Consider the following 20,170-nt stretch of genomic DNA (forward strand, 5'->3'; position numbering starts at 1 on the left):
TAAACATTAGCAAATTCATTATATTTAAATAGTAAGATGTAGGTATGTAATAATTATATTAACTGAAGACTAATATATCTGTGCTAACAGTTTATTATAAACAACTTTTTTATATTATGCATTACATTTTTGGCATAATGTAATTCTGAAGGAGGTCACTATGAAGTGCTGTAAAAAAGTTTGCTTAAAGTGTTGGTTTTAAGAAAGATATTCACTGTGTTAACCAAGGACTATCTAAATATCCTTGTAAATTAATTAAAAAGAGGACCATCTACAACCACTAATTTTAATAATTTGATAATTTATAAAATTTTACTACTAATTTAAAAACTTCTCAACACAAAGGAGTTTGGATTGAGACAAATAAATAAATTCTTAAAAATTTAGTTTATATCTAATCTTTTTATTTGGTTACTGATAATTCTTGGTTTTTTACAAGTTTGATACTTCACTTTAATAGCTTTTAAAAAATTTCTATATATATATATATAAATTACAGTGGTTATTTTAATAAAAGTCAATTAGAAGTTTTATTTAGAGAAAAATTTTTAAACTTTCATAACAATTTCTTTAGATTTAAAAGTTTTTGAAAGAAAAAAAAAACTGAAAGAAAATATAATTATATATTGACTTTAAATATAATAATGACTTAAACTAATATAAAAAAATAATTGCTAATTTACTTTGTCATTTCTCATTTCTAAAACATCTACAATGAAAATAATTTTTTCCAATATGTAAATTTTGATTTTCATAAAAATTTCTGAAATTTTTATATTGTGTTCTCAACAACATTATTTATTCAAAATATGGTCATTTATTTCATGGAATAATGTTAAATTTTTCCTGATCATCTACATTTTCTGATTATTTATCACGCTTGAAATACTCCATTGATCTATACATTCTTCTGCAATTGTCATATTCCTCTGTCATATGCATTCTGTAATACTTTACACCCAAGAACCTTAAAAGTTCAGTAATAACACTTTAATACTCCAGTCTTCCTCGGGTTTGTAAACCAGTAAGATTCAAACTTGAAATGCAAAGAACAATATTTACAAATTATTTTTAAAACCTACAGAATGTATGGAACATGTTCAAAAATTATTTTAAAATCTGTGGAACAATCTAAACGCTTATATAAAACTTTTATCCATGCATGTAAATAAAGATACAGAAAAAAGTATATGCATTCCAGTAATTATGTAAGAAGTTGTTTTAATATATTCTGTAATCCATTGTTTGATACATCAGTCATGCTAATATATATGACTGTACTTTCTTTATCCCATTTTTGATTTGTTCTACCTCACAGGCACTAAAAGAGTCTTTTTCTCCATACCCACCAGAGGTTCAGCCAAATCCAAAATGTAAATGACTAGGTGGGGAGGGACAAAATCCAAACAGATGAGACAGACCACCTCCAAAAAATTTCAGAAGTTTTTCATCCCAGAATCAATTCTGAGTCCTTCAAGTAGTAGGTTGATGTATTAACAGCCTCAGCCATTAAGCTGCTTGTGATTATAGCTTAATCAATAATACCTTAAAGTCTGTTTAGATATCTATCCATATCTATCCATAAATTATTTACAATAGATACAATATGTGTTTGTTGATTTGAAAGTTTATAGATACTTATATAAGATGACTCAAAAGTTAGTAAATTCAATTAACTTTCTTATATCCTGCTTAACTGATTTTTGAACCATTCTATATAATAATGATCTTAAAATTAACAAAGTTGTCATTTAACTCTTTATGATATGAGGTACCATTTCTGTGTATGCAGACTAAGCTCGTCAGAAGTTATTTCAGTAATTTTACAATAACTGAATTTATAATATAAAGTAACTTAAATCTTAAAATACTTACACAGTTCGTGGACCATTTAATGCTGCAACAGCAGGTCCAAAAGTCCTTTGCAGTGTGTGATTAAATAATGGAGATTTAATGTGATAATTTATAGCATCGATTAATGGCTGGCAAATATTCTGCTCTGGTGGCTTAGACGGTCCCACAATAGACTGATTACTGGTGGCGACAGATGATTCTGACTGAAATAGATCACCATCAAATAAAAATTCCTATAACCATATGTGCTGTACTAATTCTAAATTATTTACCGCCGTTACTTTAAATTCCAGTCTCTCTAAAACTTGCTCACACTTCAGTAAAATGTCCATTGAACATCTGAAATCATAAAAAAACAAAATAACTGTTAATATATGAGTAAATGTTCCATATGTATAATTGGAAAAAGCAACAGGTATTTGCATTCTTAAACTCTAAATTCATAATTTTTATACTTATATTTTACATTTTTATGAATAATATTTTTCATTATAGGAAAGTTTTATGTTATTATTTACAAAAAATTTACATTACATAAAATAATAATAATAATAATAATAATAAACTGCAATTTACATAAATCATAATAATAAACAATATCGAACTAAAATAATTAAAAAGCTCTTTTGCTCAAATATAACTTGAGCTTCTTCAGTTGATGCTGTTTCCAAATGAATCAAATTGAAAAGCTTAGGGTCAGACTGTTAAAATGTTTTTCATAACAGTGCTTTTTAATTAATTACTTTATTTCAATATTGTTTATCCTTTAAAAGAATTGTTTATTATCCTGGATTATAAAAACTGTTTTTTGTATTGATTCTCTGCAAGATGAAGTTAATTCAGTATTTACTAATTACAATCTCCATTTACCTAATTTTTAGATAAAATGCTTTTCTACAACAAAAATAAAATATATGAGAAGTTTTATAAATAATATTTCTAGTGTTTTATTTATAGTTATAAATTTATATGCCTGAAAAATATTTAAGTAATTTATAAATACAGTAGAGCATCGTTTATCCGAAAGCCGGTCAACTGAAACGTTGGTTAACCGAAAGCTTTCCAGTTGGACTGTGTCGTGCTGAATCGAATGTTTTTGATACTAGATTAACTTCTAAAGTATAATTTTTTTTGTTTTTATATTTTTCAATATATTTATTTTGTTTGTACAAAATTAAGAAATAATTTTTAACGATACAATAGCCACAATTATTATTATAAAAATTTTCATTAGGCTTAAAATCGACAAAAATTCAACACGAAGCGACACACAATGGAGAAAAATTCAACACAAAGCAACACACAATGGAGAAAAATTTCAACATCAGATAGGTTAATATATTTTTTCATACATAATCGGAAAATCAGTTAATCAGTTATCCAAACCACCGAAATATCAGTTATCCAAACCACCCCAGTCCCCAATTGATTCGGATAAACAATGTTCTACTGTAATTATAATGTCTTTTAGAATTTATTAAAATAATATATGCAAATTTTTTCAAACAAATATTACCAAATATGCAATTTGTCAATTACAATAAACAGAACAGTAGTCAGATGGCCAAAGTATTAAAGACACCAGCCTACCAATCCAAAGAACCTAGACCAAGATTATTCCCTATATATTCAGGTCAAATCACAAAGTTGTGTGTATATATATATATATATATATATATCACATCCCTCACCACCTAAATCACCCAGTACAAGCCCATATAAACCCAAGATAATTATTCTTTTGCATAAACATCTTATTACTCAAAATGAAGTTTATAAATATAAAATTTATTTTCCTTAACTGGGCTGCAATTTGAAAAAATTGTAGACCTATAAATTCCCACTGTTGTCTGTCCATCCATGTTTCCTTAACCTCAAGAACGAAGTTAGATAGATGAAAGACGAGATCAAATACAAAAACCTAAGGCATCCCGATTAACTATATGTGAACTTCCAGTACAAACAGGAAGTTATGTTATTTCAATTCAAAAATTTTCCCCTGAAAGGTGTTAGATAGATCACTGGCACGATTCTATTGTTAGAGAAAAAGTATGATATACAGGGACAAGCCATTATTAATTTGAAGTTGAGAGCATATATTTTAAATTTAATTTAAATCAATTCAAAGTATGATTAAAAACTGCAGCCCGGCATTGTTCTGATGTCACAATAAATAATTCTTCTTCTTCTTCTTAGCATTGTCCCACAGATGTAGGATCCGCTATTTGGATCTTCAAACACCACTTTGTTCAATCAAGTGCATCGTCTGGGTTCAGGTGCAGAGCCTTTAGGTCTGCATTGATAGCATCTTGCCATCGTTGCTTCGGTCTTCCACGTGGCCGTCAGCCATTCACCTCTAGATGGTATGCAATGTTGGCAACTGTATCCAGAGTTGATTGTCGAATATGGCCAAACCAGCGCAGACATCTCTATCTCACTTTTGCCTCAATGGGCGCAATGCCAAATTGTTGGCATATCGTGTCATTGGTGATATGGTCGCGGAGGGAAACACCAAGCGTCCTGCGAGCCATGTGCATCTCTATGGAATGGAGATGCGTTCGGTTGCTCCGTTGATGGCTAACATTCGGAACCATAGAGCGCGACAAGTCTTACCACAGTTCAGTAGATTTTCAATTTTAGATACATGGGCATCTTTTTCTTGCAGAGAACACTGATGACTTCTCTCCATCATAGCCATGCCACATTCACCCTTGTTCGTTCATTGTTGTCAATGCCTCCATTATTCTGTAGGGTTGAGCCGAGGTAGCGAAAAGTGTGTGTTTTATACAAGTTATCATCGTTGACTTGGATCGTGCCCACATTTGGAAACATTTCTAGATATTCGGTTTTCTTGATGTTAAGGCACAAGCCAAACAACTCAGGCGATCGCTTCAGGCCTACACCTGGGACTGTAGCTCTTCTCGAGTTACCAGTAGCTGCAAGCATGATGTTGTCAGCATAAAGCAGCGTCCAAAGCACAGTGATACTTGTGGACCAGAAAGTTGGAGGTCAGCTGGTGGCAACCACAGTATTGAAAAATGCAGTTAGCCAAATTGTAGCCTCGGTATGCAGATCCTTGAGCTTCCAGATGTCGGCTGGCAGGTCATCTGATCCTGGTGCCTTCTGGTTCTTCATACTTCTAATCGCCGCAGACACCTCCCCAGCCGTGATCTGAAGGATCGGCCCAGAGCAAGGCAGACCCTCAGGAATCGGTGAATGTGGGAATTCAATGTTTGAGATCTCATCAAAATGTTTGCACCAAAGGCTCAAGATTTCCTTCTTATCCGCAGATGCCATCCATTCTTATCCATGTAGTGCTCGATGTCTCGCACAGCCCTCGTTTGTGCTTTCACCAGTCGGTTTCTCACCTTCCCATGTGTCAAGTTGCTTATAAAGATCTCGATGGTGTTCAGCCTGCACTGAAGCCGATCTCTTGGCTTCTTGCTTGGCTGCAGTGTACTGCTGCCAGTTTTCACCTATCTTATTGGCAAACCAAGCTCTAAAGGCTATCTTCTTTTCTGCACCTTTTGTTGTACTTCCTCTGTCCAGAGCCATGTCTGCTTATCGATGTGCCGGCTATCTAAATTTTTGATGCCAAGGGTCGTCTTTGCAGCTGTGGTGATGGAATCATAGAGTGCATCCCACATGGCATCAATTAAGGATCTATTGGCTTCAGGGAAGGTAATGCTGTTGATCATGGCAGCTTCATGTTTCTGCAACTTCGACCAATTAATCGTCAGCCCTCTCATGCGACCACCCTGACGTTGTGTAATCTTCATGTTGATGATTAGCAACTCATGCTTTGGGGCCAGACTATCAGATGGAATGACCTTTACATCGGTGACACTACCATTGAAGTCATGTCTCCGTGCCAGCATGTAGTCGATCTGGCTGCAGCTGTTCCCACTGGTGTAGGTAACCAAATGACTAGGCTAGCTTCTTTATCCAGTTCCGCCCTTGAACCGGTAGCCCTTGCAAATTTTTCATGTTAGTCAGGCATGGCCAATGCACGTTGTTTCTGGGGTACGCCCTAGCACTCAACGATGATTCTAAAAGTGACATTTCTGATCTTTGGGTTGCAACAGGAGTTGACCAACCAGCTTGTCGCCACAGCATGACGTTGGGTCCGATGTCACAATAAATAATTGCTCATAAATAATTAGATTTCCAAATTGTATGATTAGAAAATATTCTTTTTTAAAATCCACATAACAAAAATTTTGGAATACGACATCACTTGAACATTTTGGCTTATAAATAATATCTTTCCCTTTCATATAATCTAACATGACATTTCATGTTAGATTATTTTCTATGACAGTTATTAAATATTAGATGATTGTGTTAGTTTTTTTTTCTTATTGATAAGCATCATTATGTTTTTTAGAATTCCTAATTTTAAAAAATTAATCTGCAATTTAAAAATTCTGAAACATTTTTAACTGAACATCACATATCAAAAATAACAAGAAACACTTTTTTCCCTCATTCACTGTAATTAATACAAGTAAACTATTTATACAATATAAAAAAATATTCATAATTCCTTGCATTTCTTGAAATAGGAGCATTTACATTCACCATAATTTAATAATCATTAAAAATTAATAATTGAATATGATAGAAACCTCTCTTCTTAAATGAGAATTGAAGTGTCTCATAAAATGTTACAATTTTATATTGAAAAATTGAATTACCTTTTATTAGGATCAGAAAGAATATCCAATAAATGTTTCATCTTGCTTAATTCTTTTTTACGTTCTAAAATAATTTCATAATCACATTTTTATTTTTAATTAAGATAAGCATAATAATAAACTTTAAACATATATTAATAATTAAATAAAATATTCAAAAAATATCTATTATAACATCAAAAGATCTTTAATTTGTTAAAAAGCATATAATATCAAAATGTTCTCAAATATGTAATTCAAATTTCTTAAAGAATGTTTAAAGACCAATAACAACTCTGAAATATTCAGAAAATGTTATTTTATTAAAATTTAAATCTGTTATAAATACATGCTGTCAACAATAATTATATATAAAATTATAAAATAAAATTTTTATAATAATAAATAATTAAAATTAAATTAGATGTAATTGTACAGAAAGAACTTAAGCTCAAATAAATTACTCACATCCTCAATTGCAACTTACTTTAATGAGTGATTGTATATAATAAAATTTTAAATAATAATATATTTATAAAAGATCTTAAAAATTTAAATTTAAAATGTAATATAAAAATAAAATACAGTAGAGCATCATTTATCCGAATCAACTGAGGACTGGGGTTGTTCGGATAACCGATTATGTATGAAAAAATATATTAACCTATCCGATGTTGAAATTTTTCTCCATTGCGTGTCACTTTGTGTTAAATTTTCGTCGATTTTAAGCCTAACAAAAATTTTTATAATAATAATCAAGGCTATTATATCGTTAAAAATTATTTCTTTATTTTGTACAAACAAAATAAATATATTGAAAAATATAAAAACAAAAAAATTATACTTTAGAAGTTAATCTAGTATCAAAAACATTCGATTCAGCACGACACAGTCCACCTGGAAAGCTTTCGGTTAACCAACGTTTCAGTTGACCGGCTTTCGGATAAATGATGCTCTACTGTAATAATAAATTTACATAAATAAAAAAATAAAATGTGAAAATGCTTTGAAGAAGTAAACTCAATTTAAAATTCAAAAAGTCCAAGTGCTTTCAACATCAATTTTCATTCAATATTCATCTATGAATACTAAAACTTGAAAATTTGAGCTTGTGCTTAGCTTTTTTAAACTTTTGTTGATTTTTCTTCATTTGTTTGCTATTATTATTATTTTGTTAATGTAGAAGTAATCTTATTAATACACATTTAGAAAAAATGTATATTTCTTTCTGGACTATACATACAAATGAGTCCAAATCCTTATGTTCTTTCACATGGTTTGTAAAGGCAACAACAAATCTACAGCGAAACAGACCTTTTATTTGAGGCTACATGTCTGCCGCCAAATGTAAATAAGTTAAAAAGTCCTCTAGAGGTGGCTAACACAATTATAAAATTAATAATTACATAAAAAATTTGCCAGGACGAATTCACATTTAGAAAAAATATATATTTCTTTCCGGACTATACATACAAATGAGTCCAAATCCTTCTGTCCTTTCACACACTTTGTAGAGGCAATAACAAATCAAATAAATGTAGCCTCAAATAAATAATATGGTCTGTTTCGCCGTAGATTTGTTATTGCCTCTACAAAGCATTTGAAAGTACAGAAGAATTTGGACTCAATTTGTATGTATAGTCCAGAAAGAAATATATATTTTTTCTAGATGTGAATTCGTCCTGGCAAATTTTTAATGTTATTAATACACAGTTTTGGTTTTAAGATATTTTTTCTTTATAACAAATAGCCTATGTGAATTTAAAGTTCTCATAAAAGATGCAAAGGTAGGTAAAGTAAAAGATGCAGACATTACACAGAAAAGTAATAAAATAAACTAAAATTAACTAATCATAATAATACATTAATGATAAGAACAACAAAAAACAGAATCACTGGCTCAAACAGATTGATGCATGAGAATTTCAAAATTGAATGGTGTCACAAGTGCATTCACTGTTTAATTATTCATTATGCCATGACTTCATCCAATGATCAAACTGGATAAACATTTAACAAAATTTTAATAAAATTGTGTTAAATGTAATTTTAATAATTCCTGATAATATATTGTCAATTCCTTTCATCACACATTAAATTATTAAAATCAGAAAAAAAATTAACAGTTGAAAAAGCCAATATCAACTGAAGGTTTTCATTATAAATATTAAAATTTCATCATCTGAAATCCATCAGTTTAAGTTATATTTACTAATGTTAATTAAATGTTACTATATTTCATAATATTCTAATTTAATGTCTTAAAAATGAAATTAAATATTTGATTAATAATAAATAATTATATAAATGATTTTTGATATTTAAGTTAATAAATAATATCTGAAAATTTTCTTTTTGAATTGTAAAAATTGTTTTTTGTTTTAACATAAATTACATTGTAATGAATGTTAGAAAATAAAAAATTAAATTTCTATTTCTCAATGTTTAATATTTTAATTTTTTTACTTATAAAAAAAAATTTGTTACCTTCATCTTTATCTAATCGTGCAATCATTCTTCTCAGTGGTTCTATATATTTCGAAAGTTGTTTGAGTTTCTCTAGATACATTTGATCATCTTGAAGAGTTCTCCCAGCAGGACTTGGACTTGCACCAATATTTCCTTAAAAAATTATAAAATACTTAGTTAAAATCAAGCATAAGAAATAATAAAGCAATAGAAATAAGAAGATTCAAAACTGATAAAAAACATACCAGGTGTATTTAAAGCACTTCCGGGTGAAGGTGCACCAGCATTAGTGGGTGCCCGGCCCGAATATCCTACCGGAGAAGGAGCAATTTGTGAAGTTGGACTGGGAGCATATCCAGCCGGGGAAGGTGCCATTTGAGAACTAACAGAATAAAACACAGGTTTTACTATAAATCAATAACAATTTTAAAGATACTTTTTTCCTCATTACTTAAAACACATCAATTAAATATTCTAATACTTGCTTTGAAACATTGGTTCCATGTTGCGGCACTGGAGAAGGAACAGTAGACTGATTGCTGCCCGGACCTTGGTTAGTAACAACCTAATATGCAAATTCATAATAACTGATATTAAACTCTGTCAAGTTTTAAAGAATTAATTTAATTTTAAATTACAAGATAAATGACTTTACAGTTAGTAGAAAAATTTTAAGCAATATGAAATTAAAAATGTGTTTTTTTTAAACTTGATTAAAAAAAACACATTTCTAATACTTGTTCAGTTATTCATAATTACTTATATAATAATTTTTTAGTCATTCTTCATAATTATAAAATTAATTAAATCTTTAAAAAATTTTATGAATAATAATGTTTTCATTTAGAATTACAAAAGATTAATACAAAAACAAAAATGTAATATACAGCAGAATTAGAAATATGTAGGAAATGCAATAAACTCTATAGAATTACCCAATCTTCCAGTCTGAATACCGGTTTATTTAATACATACTCACTTTTTGAACCTTTGTATCCAGTACTTTTTTACTCTTCACAAAACAAACGTTTTCGGCCTCACTCGAGGTCTGCTTCAACAAAAGAAAACTGGCTTCCCAATTATTTGAATTGGAAAGCCAGTTTTCTTTTGTTCTTTTAACCTGAAGCAGACCTCGAGTGAGGCCGAAAACGTTTGTTTTGTGGAGAGTAAAAAAGTACTGGATACAAAGGTTCAAAAAGTTAGTATGTACTCTATAGAATTACAAATGAAAGAAAGAAAGGAGGATATACATAAAGTAGGATTGCTTGGGGAAAATAACATAAAGGTATATACATAGGAAAGATAAATTGTCTGTTAGGAAGAAAAGGAAATTTTTTTTAAAAGTGCATGTAGTAAAAACAGAGAATACATGCAATTTAAAGAACTTTTAAATAAAATGGAAGATATGGAATGAAGTAGACAGGATGAGATGAGATAAATAAATACTAGTAAAAATACGGCAACTTTCAAGTAATACAGATGTTAATTGATTATGTAAAGTTTTCAGTTTATTATGTTGAGGAGCTAGGATTTTTAATGACTGGATAAAGTCTCTGATGAAATAATATAACTATAACAAAAAAGATGATATCTGAAACTGTAATAATTGTAAGAATTAATTATAAAAATGGTGTATCATACTATAAAATTACAGAAATAATAATAAAGAAACTAAGTTGAAGAATACAATAAGATGAAAATCAATTTTCATTTATATAAGATAAATCAACAATAAAACCCTTATTCATAAGTAGAAAAGCATATGGATGCTTTCTGTTATCAATTATTCACTTATGATATTTATAGATTTAGAAAAGAAATATAATAACATTTCTAGATAATTAATATTGGATGTTCTTAAAAAATAAAGATAGAAAGAAGATCTAACAGAGATGAGTTTCACAAATCTATATATATTTTTACTTTCCCAGCTGTTATATATAACAGAGAAAGTATGGCAATCACTCAAAAAAATGACCCCCCAAGAGTTTTACATTTTTAGAACTCAGGACCTCAGGACACCTTGAAATGTCAAGAAATGCAAAAGATTCAAAAGTTTTTCTGTATGTAGTATGGTATAGATGTTTGTCTGTTTATGTAGTAGATGATTTTGTTCATCCACTTCAAAGCTTAATAATTCATGTGCTTTTTGTTGAAAATTTCCAAAATTTTACAGGGAGGTTTGTTTATTAAGGGGACCGATACTATTTAATTTTAGTGATTAAAGGTTGAGTGGGTAAGGAAATAAAGAGGGTTGTGTCTATCTCCAGCAGGGTCAGACTTAATGACAATTTTACTCGTCATTAGCATTTATAATATATTATAAAACTCATCCCTACCCTCAGAATTATGTTTTTTGCCATTTTATAATAATTGAAATATAAAAAAAAATTTAATAAAATATCATAACAGATGGCACCACAAAATGTTGCTGGGAAAGTTAAACAACTTGTTGCTGGATTTTTTATATCAGTGTTACATAATTTACTGCAAGCTGCAGCAAGAGAATTGTAGTAGATGTTATTTGAAGTTAATGTAAAGTTTAATTATTAAAAATAGAGGAAAATTAGGTAATGACTAGAAATGTTTAGAGGTAGACTGGAAAATGGGGAAAACAGTTCATGAAATGTAATGTAAATTGTCAGAAAAGAAGGAAAAAACTAAGCTTTACAAGTAGTAATAAAAAGGTTAATAGATCAAATATTAACCATCATATTTGCAGATAAATGAGAAACAAATGTGGCAAACAGGATAAATGAAACAGAAGTGGAATCAAGTTAGTGTTTCTTTGTGATAGGAAATTGTCAATAGATTCATTAAACAGAAACTAATAGAATGTAAAAAAATTGCTAACATCTATTTCTATTGCTAAAAATTCAAATAAGACAGCAAAACTTAAAGTTTCTGATCATTTCAAATTCTGTACATTATAATCATAAAATAAATATTTTTGTATAAATTAATTTGACCTATCAAAAATTTCTAAATGTATTTTACTCATTTTTGATTTACAGCAAAACTAAATATAAAGAAATTTATCCAAAAAATAATAATTTCACGTTTTTATTCAATATCAATCATAATCATCAATCTTCTAACATTTGATATTTTATGATTCATATGTATATGTAACAATAAATTCAATACATTAAAAACAAATTAGAAATAAAAAATTTGTAAACTACTCACGGGTCCTGGACTCTGACCTTGAAATTGAGTCGTCGACTGATACTGAGAGGTAGCAGGACTCGTCTGCTGAGTTTGTACAAAAGACATATTTTCATTGAATCCTCCCATTAATTGTTGCAATGGCTAAATTTAACAATGATTTAATAACAATAAATTACAAAAGATTACATAGATTAAATACAATTCACTAATATTTAATGTAAATGTTCCATAGATATAAAAACACAAAATGTTCACTTACAACAGATTGATTTGGAACATTTGATGGCTGAGATTGCTGTTGAGCAGTCTGCTGTCTGGATCTATGCAACTGAATTCCTGAAACATTATGTAGTAACTGAGGACGTTGGGGCTGAGTAGTGATTATATTACCAACTTGATTTAAAACTGTTAAAATAAATTATCAATTTATAAAACTAACAAATTTAATTAATAATTAAATAATTTTTTTAATTTTTAGAAAAGAAACTACTTAAATATTTCAAAATAATTAATTTTAGATGCATAACACAAATTCTCATTATCTACTGAATCATGATGATTAGGATCAGGATTTGTGTGTGTTTAAAATTACAATACATTCTCACAAATATGCATGTAAAAAATTCCAGATATATGCACTGTTATATGCATGTTAAAAGCACCAATAATATATACTTAAATTTATAGGACCAAGTGTATTATTCACTTCTGTCTGCAAGTAACTCTTACAGATGTTTATTATGTCACACTTTTCAGATGGGAGGGGATAAACACAAAACAATAGGGCTCTGTATATGTCAGTATCATTGTAATACTGACATACAGATATACTCAAAACATTGGATTTTATATAGGTACTTTTATAGTCAAATTATAGCATTTTTAAAATTTAGTATTTTTAATAATATTATATACACAATTTTATCTTTTTAATGTTTGTATTTTAAAATTTACACTTAGCCATATATTATGTTAATAATTTTAATCATTGTATCTTAATTTTAAGAATCCAAAACATTAAAATCAATAATTATAAAATTAATCATGTAAATTAAAAATTGTATATAATTAATATTACTACTGTATTCTTAAATCTCTTAATTCATATATTATGATATCCAAATAGGTCAAACTGATGAGGAGCTATGCCCAAAATGCATATCTGACAGAAAAACTGGCAATAAAATACTTATAAAACAGTAACCATCTTAGTCCTTGTATGATTAGTTCCAAACAGCAAAGTCACAACTAGTGGATATTGCTATTCATCATTGAAAACAACATTAATTCAGGTGCATTAAGCTAATATAATATGGCAAATCTTACTACTACTTTATAGATACTCAATTATATCTTCATAAATATAAAATTGAGAAAAGAAAATCAATATAATTTATAGCAACAAGCAATGCTACATTTGAGGAAATACAATTTATACTTTATATTTAAGGACAATATTTTTATTAAATTAGAGCAGCAGCAATAAAAGTTTATAAAATGCCAATTTGATTGATATTATAAAACAATTATATCAAAGAGTTTTGGTACTTTTCTGTTAACGGAATGCCAGTTGTAACTTTCATCTAATGCATGATACTGTCTTCTGCATCGCTACGCTAAGATTATCGTGTTTAACTATTTAGCCCTTGCAATTATGCTGCTGACTTCAAGTAGCCCACTTAACTGTTTGTGGAGTACTTGATTTTATATAGTTTTAGGGATTGTGGGGGCTTGCCCCAATGGCTACTGAAGTGTAAGCATAGCAAGCACTGAAATACGTGACTATATGCAGAGTATTGGTCAAGGCAAGAAATAGTGAGTCTTGATGATGCGGAACAGGAAGTATACTGATACGTGTTAAACACTGACCTTTGGAGGCAAATATCTCGTAAAGAGTCACATGTACAGGTATGGTTTCTTTGCTTGTACAGGGATCAACAATACTGATGTGCAAAACCCCTCATTCAGAGCTTGAATCTTACCCATTGCTGTACAGTACATATCGACTGGTGTCCCATTAACAGAAAACTACCAAAGTTTTATTAAATTACATCATTGATATCCCAATGATAATAAGTTATTGGAATATCAATTATGAGAATTTAAACAATATATTCAGAAGATCAAGTTAAATTCAGAACAAGAAAATTTTTGCTCTAAATATATTTATAGAAATAGTAATTACAAATTAGTACAGAAGCAAACAGGAAACATATTTTTCATTATTAAGAAAGTCTCTACCACACTATTGGTGCAATTTAGAAATAAATACACTTAAAAACTAGCAAATAATGTGTATATTTAAACAATACAAACATTTTCTTCCATTTTAAACAGTCTTCAGTTTAGAAGAAACACACAGAAATGAATGTATATTCTAATAAATTTAAAAATTAAAGTCATCAGGAAATGCATAAATGCACAGTGCAGCATAACATCATGTTTTGACAAACATACAACAAGATATAACAAATTAAAATATAAAAGATGTTACAATATATTGTGAGGCTCTGGACAGGTCTGAACCTCACTGAAATTCGCATTAAAATAATTTATTTTTAAGAACAAAATTATCTTTTTAGAAAAAAAAACAGAAGTTAGAAATAGTTTTTTTTTAATGAAAATGATGCAAACTTTTAAACAATAGAACAATGGAAAAACGAAGATCGACTATTTCCAGATGGGAAACTAATTAAACTTTGATTTTGACCTCTCCCACGCCCCTGAAATGTTTCGAATGGTCACCAGGTGATGAGGAGAGACCAATTGGAAAGTGGAATCAAAGGAAAACGGATAAAACCTGAGAATTCAAGGACATGGCAACTTCTTCCGAAAGTTCGAAGTGAGAGACCTATTGTTGTGTGTGTGTGTCTGGTGCCCATTATTTCCGTCTCCCAACCTCGGATTGACATCTTTCCATCAATGGAAGTCGACCACATCATCCTGAAGTCGTCGAGGGAACTGGCCATTCACAACCCAGGGACACTCCTTCAAAATGAGACTATCTTGGAAAGGAGAGGAAGACCAAGAGGCTGCTGCCGACATAGAACTTCTAAAATTGCAGAAATCTTGTAAGCTTCTTTTGTGTCAAATAAACGGTTTCTTGTAACCGTAGAGTCTGTTTCGGTGCCGATTGCCCACATACAACCCTTTGCGACCGCTCGACCCTCTTGACAATTTTGCATGATGTCGGCAAGCCTACAATATAATAAATAAAATATTTACTTGCTTTAAAGGTCTTGAATATTCTGATCTGTTCAAGATACTTGAGACAGGCTGGGTTGTCAGAATGTTGTAAGATATGTGCCCTCTGATGACCCAGTCCATCTTAAGTATCTGAAATAGATCGAAATATTCAAGACTTAAAAGTACTACTGTGATTAATTATAAAGAGATGGACTCTATTTTGATTATGTGGCAAGCATTATATGACCTCATATAAGTCTTAGTATTAACATGTATTGTACATGTTTTATTTACTATATATTGTAACATTTGACACTTAAATTGTTATATGTTGAGGTATGTTTATTGAATGATGTTATCACTGTACTGTGCACATGTGCATTTCATGACAATTTCAATTTTCAAATTTGTAGTGTTCTATTTTTAGAATACAAATTTGTTTCTATTTAGCTTCTTCTAATCCAAAGATGACCATGTAAGTGCAAAAAACTGCATAAGAAGTAATTTTCTCAGTTTTTTTTTGGCCAAGGTACATAGTCTAAAGTCAAACCTAGACATTCACAAAGTAGAAGGGTTTTGTTCTGCTTAAAAAGGGAAAAAAACGGTACCAGGATGCCACCCTGATATGCCTAGTAGGATTACAGCACTGCTACAGGGTATTCAGATGAAAAGTTTACTTGCAAGGAGTAAACTTTGTGATGTCAATAGATAGCAGCACCTGTCTGACATGTAACACATTACAAATTTATTTATTCAAAACTTTACATATCAACATTAGTCCAGTCCACAGTAAAGAATCACAAAGTTCAGCATTTCTTTAAATGTATAGAATGGCAATGAGAATGATTACCAGTTCACACTGTCACGCAGTCTGCTCCTTGCAAATACTTTTCATTTGATCATGTAGTAGAAAACTAAACTGTATTGTTTGTATTTGTTACAATTTAAATCTATTTGAATCCTTCCAAAATCTTTAATACATTAAAGAATATTGATCATAAAATTCATGAATTGTAAGTAATGTTTACTTTTTAGCTTATTATTACAAATTTAACAACACATTATTATTATTATTATTACAAATTTAACAACACATTATTACATATCTAATAATATTTTAGTATACAGTCAAACCTGTTTTTATGCGGTCAATAGGGACCGCATAAAAAGTCTCACATAGAAAATAACTCAAAACCGTACGAAATAACTACGAATTGTGTAAGTTGCCGACGTATGGGGGCAATTAGTTAATTGTGCGTCAGGAAAAACCCAGGGACCAATCGTACGTGGGTGGTGGCGGCAGAGGCAAAGATGACAAGTGTCTTACAATAACCGTTTATTTTAACATAAAATTTTTCTCCCCTTTTCTGTTGATTGTTTACATCCCGGCTCTTATATACGAGCACCGCGACATCCCCTTCGTTGTTTATTACCGCGCTGCGTTTGCTTTAGAAGGAATGTTTTACATCGGTCGGATTTGTAGCCCGACACGCGTTCTCGCTCCGATCAACCTTCTGAAATTTCCCGATGTAGCAATCTTGTAAACAATCGAATTCCCGGCGCGATTTTAGGATCTTCACAATTGCTTTTTTAAACGAAATCATGACGAGGCATGGCAGCCACTTGGAATCTCGCCAAACCTTTTGGAATCTGATTTAGAAAATACACATGCGAACATTTTAAAATATTTTATTTACATATGTACTGTACTTATTTTGCACATACAAAACTTTTCAAAACGTATAACCGTTATTCTTCGTAGTCTGACAATACGCAAACTTTGTTGTGGTAAACTGGTTCAAAATCGTCACTTGAAGATACTACCTCGCACTCGTTTAGAGTTGACTTTTTTTCAGTTACCAAGTAGTCGGTGATCAGTTTTTGCGACGACTGTTGTTTCACTAGATGCTTGTATATGTCTCGGTAGCCAGATATACAAGATTGAAGCTCCTTTTGGAATTTTGAAGCTCTTTCAGAATTGGCATCGATTGTAAGAAAATGACATCCTAATTTATGGCAAAGTTTGAGTCCTGCATAGATTTTATCTGCTGTCATATAATCGGGTTCTTCTTGCCCATCAGTAACATCTGTTATGTAATTTATAATGTCATCATCCCATACGGTTTCATCCTGAATCATTTCGACAAGATCATTTTCACTGAAAGTATTAAACCCGTCTCCGCCGATGCCATGTGCTAGCGTAACGATTTCTGTTGTTAACATTGATGTGTTTTCGGTTGCACTTCTATTGATGACACATTCTGGCCACGCTGCTTTCCAGCATGCATTTAATGCGTGTTGTTTTATTTCAGTAATTGCTGCAGCAGCGTGATTTATGCAGTCCAATATCGAATACTTTTTCCAAACTTCAGTCAAGGTTATTGCATCGTTTTCAAGTTTTTTCAGAATGTATCTGAAAGTTAACTTCACGTAGTGTTTCTTAAAAGCTGCGATGATGCCCTGATCTAATGGTTGTATGAGGCTTGTCGTATTGGGTGGTAAAAATACTATTTTCACATTAGGGTGCTCTATACGAGGATGCCCGGGTGCATTGTCAACAATTAGCAATACGTTAAAAGGAAGTCCCATATCAGTCATATATTGTTTAACTTCTGGAACGAAGCAATCGTTGAACCATGTTATAAAAACAGGTGCTGTGACCCATGCTTTTTTATTTGCCATGAAATGGACTGGAAGCTCAGCTACATTTTTGCCCTTTAGCGCACGTGGGTGCAATGATTTATTTATCATAAGCGGTTTTAACATTCTCGCTCCAGATGCATTACTACAAAGTAAGAATGTTACTCTGTCTTTTGCAGCTTTAAAACCACTTGCTGTTTTCTTGGACTTGGCGATGAACGTTCGGCTAGGCATCTTTTTCCAAAACAACCCAGTCTCGTCTGCATTAAATACTTGATCCGGGCAATATCCACCATCTTCAATAATTTTTGCTAACACTTTAGAATAATTTTTAGCGGCTGTTTCATCAGCGGATGCAGCTTCGCCCTTTATCTTCAGATTGTGAAGTGCGTGTCGTCGTAAAAACCCGACTAACCAGCCATTGCTTGCAGAAAATTTCCGGCTTTCAGTGTGAGACGATGAACAAGACGGCTCTAAATCCTTCAGCTGATTATAAAACCGTATAGCTTTCTCTTTAATTAATTCTCCGTCAATGGGGATTCGTTTTTCAGTAAAGTCTTGAATCCACAATATTAGCGCCTGTTCCGTTTTCTCTATCAAAATGTTGGTTGAATACGATGTTCATTTAGCGCTTTCCTTTGTGGCACAATTAGTAGATTTATATATTTCCCTGCATGTTTTCGTATGCCTCTTATAGTGGATTCACCTAATCCAAATTCTTTACCAAGAGCTGTGGATCCTTCACCTTCTGCTAGTCGTTTTAAAATCATAGTTTTAGTTTCTAAGGAAATTGCCTTCCTCTTTGCTTTGTTTCTGCCCTTATTCATTTTCAGGGATTATGTCTAAACATAAAATAAAAATCCTAAAATTTTATATCTAAATAGAAAAAATAATACAGTACATTTACCTTCAATTTACGCTTTGAAATGAATTTTATCTCAATGATCCAGGAATGTAAAAGCACTTTGAAGGTTTAATTAACGTAATTAAAACAGACGTAGAATTTATTGACAACAGATGTCAGCACTTGACTGCATCGTCTGGTCTATCGTCTGTTTTACATATTTTTGTCCAGGTGGTGTTTTGTTGACTTAAAAAGTAAATAATTTCATTTTTTGCATATTCATGCAATAATATTACTATAATAAGTGCATTTATGCTATAATAAGTTTATTTAGCTATAATAAGTCAACGTAAGACATGACGAATCGCACGAGACTAGTCGCCAACTATACCGCACAAATAAAAAACCGCACAAATTAAAAATTTGCATTAAAAAAATCGCACATAAAAAGAGCGCATAGAAACAGGTTTGATTGTATATTTTCTACGAAACCATTTCATATTTTTAACTATACCACAACCACTTAGACTTAAGGCATATGTGCCAGCCACTGCAGGTGTTTTTGATGTCATGATTAAAAATTGATACCAGTTATTTAATTAAGCCATATGCTACTGCTACTGAATATTGTCAAAGTTAAGACATTTCTGGTTTTTTTTAATTAAACAACAAAAATTATGATAATGGTTTATATTTGATTGTGTTCCTAACTGCAAAGGAAATTTTACTGGCATAAGATAAATATTTCAAAATTTCCAATGAGCAATTATTTATTGTGACATCATCACAATGCCAGGCAGTAATTTTTTAATCTCAATGCGCAATACTCTAGATTTTAGTAGTCTTGCACCTGTACATCATACTCTTCCTGTTAACAAGACAGTCATGCTGGTCATCTACCTCTGTTCTGGAAAAAATTTTTGAATTGAAATAACATGACTTCTAGTCCAACTCAAAAGATTGTATATAGTTAATTGTGGCCTCTGGCTCCTAAGCTTTTCATTTCTGGTCTAGATTTTCATCTAACTCCATTCTTGAGATTAAGGATAGGGAGACATGCCAGTGGGAATTTATAGGTCTACAATTTTTTCAAATTGCAGTTCCAATAAGTTGAGTTTCATCAATCATCTTGATTGTTGAAATTCATTTAAAGCAATGGCTAGATTAGATGGAGGAATAGCTTTTAATTATAATAAGTTTGTTTCTTCAATTCAAGTATTCATGATCCAAAGTTTATCATCTCATTTTAAACAGTAGTTCATATCTTTTCAGTTAACACACTTAAGTCAGACACACTTTATAAATCACTTAAGACAAATTAATATTAATA

At 30.7% G+C, this 20,170-nt stretch overlaps 2 protein-coding genes across 7 annotated transcripts in view; both read right to left on the reverse strand.

Moving 5' to 3' along the window:
• The window catches only part of LOC136983837 (mediator of RNA polymerase II transcription subunit 15-like), a 35,565-nt gene extending 22,954 nt beyond the window's left edge, over positions 1–12,611 (reverse strand). For 5 of the 6 annotated variants that reach the window (XR_010882104.1, XM_067280707.1, XM_067280708.1 and 2 more), the window contains exons 1-8: positions 12,430–12,610; positions 12,189–12,311; positions 9,485–9,564; positions 9,245–9,381; positions 9,018–9,152; positions 6,552–6,615; positions 2,127–2,193; positions 1,876–2,057 (exon numbers count right to left, since the gene is read on the reverse strand). Coding sequence is in view for 4 of the 6 variants with exons in the window: in XM_067280707.1 (XP_067136808.1) it covers positions 1,876–2,057; positions 2,127–2,193; positions 6,552–6,615; positions 9,018–9,152; positions 9,245–9,381; positions 9,485–9,564; positions 12,189–12,296 (773 nt within the window). In the remaining 2 variants the exon portion in view is untranslated. Of the gene's footprint in view, positions 1–1,875; positions 2,058–2,126; positions 2,194–6,551; positions 6,616–9,017; positions 9,153–9,244; positions 9,382–9,484; positions 9,565–12,188; positions 12,312–12,429 lie in introns of all 6 variants that reach the window. The other variant, XR_010882105.1, reaches the window with a different exon arrangement.
• A 4,494-nt stretch (positions 12,612–17,105) lies between these two features.
• Positions 17,106–18,823, reverse strand: LOC136983860 (tigger transposable element-derived protein 1-like). Its single transcript, XM_067280726.1, has 2 exons — positions 18,703–18,823; positions 17,106–18,589 (listed from the first exon to the last, which is right to left on the reverse strand). Exons 1-2 carry the CDS (start codon positions 18,821–18,823, stop codon positions 17,106–17,108), a joined length of 1,605 nt encoding a protein of 534 aa, XP_067136827.1.
• Between the last annotated feature and the right edge of the window lie 1,347 nt (positions 18,824–20,170).

This window comes from Centruroides vittatus, unplaced genomic scaffold, assembly GCF_030686945.1.
Source record: "Centruroides vittatus isolate TY-2023 unplaced genomic scaffold, ASM3068694v2 contig_89, whole genome shotgun sequence".
Lineage (NCBI taxonomy): Eukaryota > Metazoa > Arthropoda > Arachnida > Scorpiones > Buthidae > Centruroides > Centruroides vittatus.

What these genes read in the sequence shown, in the direction of transcription:
- LOC136983860 (XM_067280726.1), bottom strand. Translation starts at nt 18,823, where the DNA reads ATGAATAAGGGCAGAAACAAAGCAAAGAGGAAGGCAATTTCCTTAGAA. An exon ending in TGGTAAAGAATTTGGATTAG is followed by an intron (nt 18,590 to 18,702) that starts GTGAATCCACTA and finishes ACATTTTGATAG; the next exon opens with AGAAAACGGAACAGGCGCTA.